This window comes from Dendropsophus ebraccatus, chromosome 5 (genome assembly GCF_027789765.1).
Source record: "Dendropsophus ebraccatus isolate aDenEbr1 chromosome 5, aDenEbr1.pat, whole genome shotgun sequence".
Lineage (NCBI taxonomy): Eukaryota > Metazoa > Chordata > Amphibia > Anura > Hylidae > Dendropsophus > Dendropsophus ebraccatus.
This window is the reverse complement of record NC_091458.1, coordinates 52,061,335-52,070,109: the sequence shown is the minus strand read 5'-3', so window position 1 is coordinate 52,070,109 and position 8,775 is coordinate 52,061,335. Positions and strand designations below refer to the sequence as shown.

At 41.0% G+C, this 8,775-nt stretch overlaps 1 protein-coding gene across 1 annotated transcript; it reads left to right on the top strand.

Annotated features, from left to right (window-relative positions):
• The first annotated feature begins 2,920 nt into the window (after positions 1-2,920).
• LOC138794154 (keratin, type II cytoskeletal cochleal-like) lies at positions 2,921-7,954 on the top strand. Its single transcript, XM_069972921.1, has 9 exons — positions 2,921-3,352; positions 3,529-3,737; positions 4,644-4,704; positions 4,797-4,892; positions 4,977-5,141; positions 5,229-5,354; positions 6,904-7,124; positions 7,257-7,285; positions 7,755-7,954. The coding sequence occupies exons 1-9, from the start codon at positions 2,921-2,923 to the stop codon at positions 7,952-7,954; spliced, it is 1,539 nt and encodes a 512-aa protein (XP_069829022.1).
• The last annotated feature ends 821 nt before the right edge of the window (positions 7,955-8,775 follow it).

Here is an 8,775-nt window from a genome sequence, read left to right as displayed (position 1 = left end):
TGTACTTTTTTCACAGAATAGACCAGGATACAAGGGATTATTACTCCTATAATGCCTTGTATCCTGATTTTCTGTCAATATCAAGATGTGTGAAGTCACCCCTGTTAGGGTGAGACCTTAAATTAGTCTCCTCAGATATACCTGGGTGCTGCCTAATCAAAAATGTAATGTGACAGCTGTCTGTGAGTATCAACCAAGACACATAAAAGCAACTTCAGTGTTCAAGCTTATCAAATTTATTAAGGGGAAATCAGTTCATATATTTACAATAAGGTTAAAAAAAATAGGAGAACCCCGTTTAACCGCAACAACAAAAAGTTAAAAAAAAAAACAGTCCAAAAAAAGTCCCATCACGGACCGAAAAAAAAAAAAAAAAAGTCTTATCGCCTGTCCCATCACTGCACAGTTGTGTAGAAAAATGTTGGCGACTCATTGGGATTCTTGGTGTCCAAGACCATGCACCCCAGTGCTGATGTCTGGTCCTTTAATTATGGCAAGGGCAGTACATATCTGTTACTGCCCATTGGGTCAACATTCCTCCAGAAGACCACCAGAAAGTTAGCCCATTATTGCCACTGTCACCTCCCCGGTGCTTTAGGGGGCCAGTTCTGCACAAGTTCTGCCTCCACCAGCTTGCAACCATCTACCACTTTGACTGCAGTCCAACCTGCCCCGGTGTCTTACCAACGATGTCAGGCCCAGCGCTCTCAGGCTGTCCTCCATTTTGTGAGCCTGGGTGAACGGAGCCACAGTGGGCAGGAACTCCTCCGGACCATCAGGTAGGAGATATATGAATGGCTGACCCAAGGTCAACTAACAGTGGGAAGTGTTGTAGCCCACAAAGGGAGGAGCCTTTTCTCTGCAGTGCAACAGGGAGGGCTGAGTCATACACCTTGTATGGCACATGTGATAAACCTCATAGTGCACAGGTTTCTTCGAACATCTCATGCCAATTGTTGATCCCTTTTGAGGACGCGACTCTGTGAACAGGCATTAACAACATCATCCCACTCGTCCGTGTTCTTGAAAGTGCGGTGAACAACATCATCAGCGAGGATTCCCAGGCCACCACTCCAAGGCTGAACATCCTCCTCCTCCTCCATGAATAGTCTGTTCTCAATCATACTGGCCTGTGTGCAATCAGGTTCTGCCTCCTCCTCCTCCATGAATAGTCTGTTCTCAATCATACTGGGCTGGGTGCAATCAAGTGGGGCCGTCTCCTCCTCCTCTGTCAATTGTCTGTTCTCCTCCACACTGGGTCCAAGAAACTTTGTGTCCTATGTCCCGTGTAATCACTTACACCTTGGCTATTTTTTTTTTCACTATTTTTGCACTTTGATTTTTTCCACTGCAATTATTCAGCCGTTATTGCAAGGTTCGTTTTAGGTTTAGGTTCGTTTTAAAAGTTTGCCCATCCCTACACACAATGCTTTTTCAGTTCCATTTAAAATTACGTGACAAAAGAAAAGCTGTGTTTGAAGAACTAATAAGAAATGTCTGCTGTTTGCAAAAGACATCCGAAAATAATTGTCATGATCATTATTTTGACATCCATGGTGATAACGGACTTTGTGTTGTGTTCAATACATTGTGTGCACTGGACGTTCCTCTTTCCATAGACTTCAATTAAATTGCTGCAAAATCAGACGTCTATTTAAATAGCAAAAGCTTTTATCTATTTTTGAAGTTGTGTGAACATAGCCAACATAACATTAAAAATCCCCTTTTTTGCTACAAAAGTACACAATCTCTGTAGAAAAAGAGTCCCAATAGTCATACTGATCTAGTAGTCATAGATTGCCTGTTTTAATGCAGTTAGTTTAAAGCGTAACTGTCATTTCAGGGTCATTTTTTTTTAAAATATTAAATATCAATAGTCCAAGCGATTTTAAGAAACTATGTAATAGGTTTTATAAACCAAATGAGTTTCCTTCTGTACTGAAAAAGCAATCTTCCAGCCTCCCCCCTCCCTTCAGAAGCAGCAGGATTTCTGTCTCCATTATGTGGCTATGGAGAGGGGAGGGGCTGTTAGGAGTGACTGAGCACGGAGCAGTCCTGCACAGCACAACTCCCTGCAATCTTCTCTCAGTAAGTTCATAGATAAGCACTAACCTTTCTGACCCCAGAATCCTGTGATTTAGGTGCCCAGAGAGTCTACAAACAGCTGACCTTCATGTCACCTCTTCCTGCTCCCTCATCTCCCTCGGCCCCTCCCCCCTCCATAAGGATAGAATGGAGAGAGCAGAGCCCGTCTTCACTGGCTTCTCTGTAATGAAGACGGATTTGCCTGATAATGCACAGATAAGAAGTCAGGGGGGGAGGCTGGGAGATTGCTTCTTGAGTACAGAAGGAGGCTTTTTTGGCTGATAAAACCTATTACAGAGTTTCTTAAAATCGCTTATACTACTGATTTCTGCAATAAAAAAAAATATGACAGTTACGCTTTAAGGTTTGGTTCAGACGAACCGAAATTTTACACCAGAATTTTTTGAAACTTTTGCTCATGTCTAATTAACACACACATATATGCCTTCTTATAATGCTACAAGCCTGACATTGAGATGCTCATTCAGCATAGCATCATATCATGTACAGCAATATTTTATGCCCTTTCATGATAAATACCCATTAATTCTGCTTCAGGAAATGAGGCAGCATCATTGTCTTATTAAGGAACGTTAGCAACTAATAAAAATGTGGAAGCTTTGAAAATAGAGGTGGGTGATTGTTTTATTTTCAATGAAAGAAGGAGGAACCAATGTCACCAAGCTAGAGTCATAGCTAGTAATGATATGGTCTGCATTACAGACTACACCCAATTTAGGTATATAAGGGATGTAACAATAGTCAGATCTATCGCACTACTGGGTTGAACATTATTTAGAAGGTTGTACATTGAACCTCTGCGAGAAGAACCATCATGTCTCATCATCACTCCATGCATGCCTCTTCTGGACACAAGCACTTCAGCTCCTGTTCTGTGGCTTTGCCTAAACACTCCAGCTCTCATGGCATCTTATCCCACTCTTCTAAACACTCAGGACATGGACACAAGAAACAACATGGCTTTAGCAGTGCAAGCGCCCATAACATTGGATCCAAGGGACATAAGATTTCGATTGGACATTTCCATTCAGGCAAAAGTGGACATGGATCTGGGTTTGGCATTGGAGACATTGGTCATGGATTTGGAGGACATTCTGGCCATGGAGGAATCACCTCTGTTACAGTCAACCAAGGTCTTCTGGCTCCTCTGAACTTAGAGATTGACCCAAACATACAGAGAGTGAGAACTGAAGAAAAGAACCAGATCAAAGGTCTCAACAATAAATTTGCTTCTTTTATTGACAAGGTGAGAAAAATAATTAAAACCTAAAATAGACAGAGGCAGCAGTAGAAGCGTTGTCCAGGGCTCTGGAATATTATAACTATCCTCTCTCACCATCTTTTTACTCCTATGTCTAAGCTATCATATGCTGTTTGCTGTTGCCATTTTAGTTAAATATACAAATTTTTATCTTTTAAAAGGTGAGATATCTGGAGCAGCAAAACAAGATGTTGGAAACCAAGTGGGCTCTTCTGCAAGAACAGAAAACAGCCAGATGTCAGATTGAACCCCTGTTTGAGGCTTTTATCAGCAACCTCAGGAGACAGCTGGAGAGCCTGGAAAGTGAGAGAGCTCGTCTAGATTCTGAAAGGAACAGTATGGAAGGAACCGTTGAGGAACTGAAGAGAAGGTACTGTCAAATTATTAGCATTGGGGACCTTATAATTTGGATTCATGTTTGATGCTATACCGATATAAAATGAAGCTTATGTAGTTGTTATACCACATAGGGGAAAGCTGCTTGTACCACTCTGGACAATGTGGTGTAACTCACTGGAAACATAGGATCAACCTCATTAAAAGGGTCATGCCCTAAAGGGGTTATCCAAATTTGGAAAAACATGGCCACTTTCTTTTAGAGACCGGACGACTCTTGTCTCCTGTTTGGGTGGGATTTTGCAACTTAATTTCTATTAAGTGAATGGAGCATAAAGGCAAACCCCTCCTGAAAAAGAGACAAGAGTCAAGTTCTCTCTGGGAGAAAGTGGCCATGTTTTTCTAAATCTGGGTAATCCCTTAAAGTGCATGACTTTTTGGCACACATTTTTGGAATAAATGTAAACAAATTAATAGAAAGAGCAAAATTACACAACACACGCTAAAGATAGAACAGGTTTCAGGCTGTTTGTGGCCCTGTTGAAAATTATTTCACATTCTAAGAATGTCTAGTCTAGGTTTAAACTAGGTGTAGCACAGAATGGATAAACTATAACTGTTAATGTAATGCACTGGACAATGTACTGACCGTGTATTGAAGAAGTCAATAGAGCTAAAATGATCAACTATATTTTCTTGGTCCACTTCGGAAAGTATAGTAAATCCAGCAAAGCAAAGCTTTAGTCTGAGGTTTTCCATAACAGATAAATGAATGCTAGAATTGTATGTACAGATGATATTACTATTTATACGCTTAACACAAGAACCAGATATTCATACATCAATGAAATCGTTTACAATGCAGTTTTTTGTATATGGTATACTATAGTAATATAGGATTTTTATATATTTGCCTAGTAAATTATTTGTCTTTGTAAAGGTACGAGGATGAAGTCAACAGGCGCACAGCTGCTGAAAATGAATTTGTATCTCTGAAACGGGTAAGTGAAACAAAGTATAAATGGTGCTGGTAGACAAGTCCTGTGTATCTTGGCATTGACGTTCACGTATTTCTCTTCCTTCTGCTCTGTAGGACGTTGATGCAGCTTTTATGAACAAAGCTGAACTACAAGCAAAGGCCGACTCTCTGACAGATGAGATCAACTTTTTGAGGACTCTCTATGACGCGGTAATATTTTTGTTAATTTGAATTTCATGGATATGAATAGTATGATTGTAGTAGATCATGATGTTTCCATCTATTACTCTTCAGGAGATCAGTCAGCTCCAGGCTCAGATCTCAGACACTTCAGTGGTTGTGTCTATGGACAACAGCCGAGACCTGGACATTGACAGCATCATCGCTGAAGTTAGATCTCAATATGAGGAGATTGCCAACCGAAGCAGAGCAGAGGCTGAGGCCATGTACCAGTCAAGGGTAAGTCTAATATGTAAGGAATTATACACATGTTGGGAGCTCACGTTCTTTGTGACTTAGACTTGGGTCTATTATCTGTCATTGCAGTTTGAGGACTTGCGTATGGCAGCTGGAAGAAATGGCAATGACCTGCAGAACAGCAAGAATGAGATAGCTGAACTCAACAGAACAATACAAAGACTCAAAGGAGAGATCGAATGTGCTAAATCTCAGGTAAAATTAGCTATAATACAATAATTTGCCTTTCTATCTTTATAAATTGTTATTGTAGATGTCAGATAGAATGTAGCTCAATGGCAATGCCAGGTATAGATATTTATTGTACATGTATAAGTATAGCTTCAGTACACAAGCAGATGTTTATTGTATATCATAAAGACTAGTTATAGTATTACACCTTATAAACTAACAGCAGGAAAGAAGAATCTAACTTGTTATTAGAGATGAGCGAACATGCTCGTCCGAGCTTGGTACTCGTTCGAGTATTAAGGTACTCGATGGTGTTCGTTACTCGGACGAGCATCTTGCGATACTCAAGACAATGGCATCTTCCTCTTCCTGCATGTTTGTCGGCTTTTTCTCAGCCTATCAACATGCAGGGGAGGCTTTGGGACCTCCTAGCATCACATGGGAACCCCTGCACGTCGATAGCAGCGATTGGTTGGCTAGATCAGATGACCTGGGCATATAAGAATCAGGTCCCGCGATGCTCACTTCAGACACAGGCTGGAAGAGATTAGGGAAAGAGCTGCTGTCTGCCAGGTAGAGTGTTATGGTGAGGTAAATAGTGTCTGTTAGGCAGGAATCACCTACAAAGAACCCAACAGTCCTTTTAAGGGCTACAACTACATTTTTTTTGGCCTCCTCTTGTCTGCTGGCTGGGACTTGTAGTGCAGCTACCGCCATCTTGGTTGCACGCTGTGCACAGCGACTTGTGCCAGAAAGAGGACAGCACGTGGTCCACATAGAAATTGCCCAAAGTCCTCTCAGTACTCATTTTTGCTGCTGCTGTACCTTGGCTTGCTGGGATCTGTAGTGAAGCTACACCTATCCTGGCTGTGCAGTGTGCAGTGTAACGGATGCTCTAAAACAAACAGCACCTGGTACTTGGTACACACAGACTCCATAGACTACACCAAAAGTCCTCTCAGTTGCACCTAGTTGGGTGCTTTCCTAACATGTGCCAGCACATGTGCCTTGCCCATCTTGGTCTGGGTCAGCAAAATTGTATTGAGGGCCACCACCCAACTGTTGCCCATAATTTGGCGTAATGGTGCGATTAGCCAAATCCAGAGGCATCCATGCATGGTGCTCCTGCTGTTTCCTGCCCATTTCCGCGTTGTTTCCAATATTTTCTGAGGTTTCCAGGTTTTCAGGCAACCTTCCCTGTGAAGAGCTTTGTTCCACTTCAAAAATGCTTGAGTTTCCCATTGACTTCAATGGGGTTCGTTACTCAAACGAGCACCCGAGTATTGGGAAATATTCGTCTCAAGTATCGAGCACCTGAGAATTTTAGTACTCGCTCATCTCTACATAATTCTTCAGTTTTGTTAGTGCTAAATTAAGCAATTTGGTGCACTGGGGGTTGTACTACCGCCCTTAATGCACCAATCTGCCCTGCCTACTTGCTTCCTCCTCCTGAATATAGAGGCGGCCCTCTGCAGTGAAGTTACTCTTGAGCTCTAAAAATCTGTTAGCAAAAGTGAGGAAACATAAAATAAATCTATAAACTGTATAAAATGGGCCAATATTTCATTCATAGCGCGCTGCACTGGAAGCTGCTATAGCGGAGGCTGAGGAACGTGGTGAAGCTGCTGTGAGGGATGCCAAGAATAAACTGGCTGAACTGGAGGCTGCTCTACAGAAAGCCAAACAGGACATGGCTCGCCAACTGAGAGAGTACCAGGAACTGATGAATGTCAAGCTGGCTCTGGATATTGAAATCGCCACCTATAAGAAGATGCTGGAGGGAGAGGAGCACAGGTGAATTTTATTTCTATATGTAGATTAATATATATTAGGTAAAGCGAGAACTACTAAATATCTATTCCCTTAATAAAAAAGAAAAAAATATAATAATAATAATAATAATAATTTTTACCTTATACTTTTCAGACTTGCTTCAGATGGCCATGTTAATATCTGTAAGTAAATATGTAAGGTTGCTAACTCTATATCTTTGTACTACCATCATTTGCTTATGTAACAGTTGCTTCAGCGGAAGCTTGCAGCTTTATGTCTGATGGGAAATGATATATTTGTTTCTTGTTGACCTATCCTGATTTATCTCCATGTTTCATCATTGTTCATTATAGATGAGCAAACCGGGTTCGGGTTTGAGTCCATCCGAATCCGATTGTTCGGCATTTGATTAGCGGTGGCTGCTGAACTTGGATAAAGCTCTAAGGTTGTCTGGAAAACATGGATACAGCCAATGACTATATCCATGTTTTCCACATAGCCTTAGGGCTTTATCCAACTTCAGCAGCCACCGCTAATCAAATGCAGAAAGTTCGGGTTCGGATCGACTCGAGCATGCTCGAGGTTCGCTCATCTCTATTGTTCATGTATTATCAGCTTTCCTAACCTTTCTATTTCTGTTATATTTCTTAGCTGTTCTACACTCCAGCACTGGTGGAAAGCATCATTCAGGAGGAAAGTCCCATAGTGGAAGTGGACATCATCACCATAAAGGAGGATTCAGCTCCAGCAGCCACATCTCCATTGGCAAGCATCATTCTAGCCATGGACATTCTAGCCATGGACATTCTAGCCATGGACATTCCAGCCATGGACATGGACATCACTGCTAGTGGGCATAGATAGTGAATGATTTGTCTTTGCCGATAAGCACCTGTAATATATGTGCAACAAGCTACTTTGTATGTCTGCAGTATCAGTAGTGCCACTAGCCTGCTAATCTAGAATATTCACGTGTGTATTTGTGTACCTGTATTTCAATGTATACTGCTTTAATAAAATGCAATGCATGTTCTCCCGTGTGTTGAAAATCTATTGCTTACTTATTCAGATATATACCCTTCCTATGTCAGATTTAATATTTAGTTTTAGGCTGGGTTCACACTATGTATATTTGAGGCTGTGTATTTGAGGCTGTATAGCAACCAAAACAAGGAGTGAATTGAAAACACAGAAAGGCTATGCTCACATAATGTTGTAATTGAGTGGATGGCCGTCATTTAATGGCAAATATTTGCTGTTATTTTAAAACAATGGCTGTTATATTGAAATAATGGCAGTTATTTACTGTTATATGGCGCCCATCCACTCAATTTTAACATTGTGTGAACAGATCCTTTCTGTGCTTTCAATCCACTCCTGGTTTTGGTTGCTATGAGGACCACAATACTGACTGAAATATACGTAGTGTGAACATAGCCTTAAGAAGTAAAGTAACATTTGGAATCAAGAGTTAAAAGGAAAAATGACATGATTTTAGATATTACAATAGATAGTATGTGTAGGTCTAATTACAAAATAGAATGATGTATTCTACAAGTAGCGGATGGTTCCATTTATATCTTTGTTTTTGTAATACAGAGGCCCACGTTGATTGCATAGCTTAGATTTAAAAGATATTGTAGCTACTTGTATCATTCTGTAGAAATAGTGT

What these genes read in the sequence shown, in the direction of transcription:
- LOC138794154 (XM_069972921.1), top strand. Translation starts at nt 2,921, where the DNA reads ATGTCTCATCATCACTCCATGCATGCCTCTTCTGGACACAAGCACTTC. An exon ending in TTGCTTCTTTTATTGACAAG is followed by an intron (nt 3,353 to 3,528) that starts GTGAGAAAAATA and finishes ATCTTTTAAAAG; the next exon opens with GTGAGATATCTGGAGCAGCA. An exon ending in AATTTGTATCTCTGAAACGG is followed by an intron (nt 4,705 to 4,796) that starts GTAAGTGAAACA and finishes TCTGCTCTGTAG; the next exon opens with GACGTTGATGCAGCTTTTAT.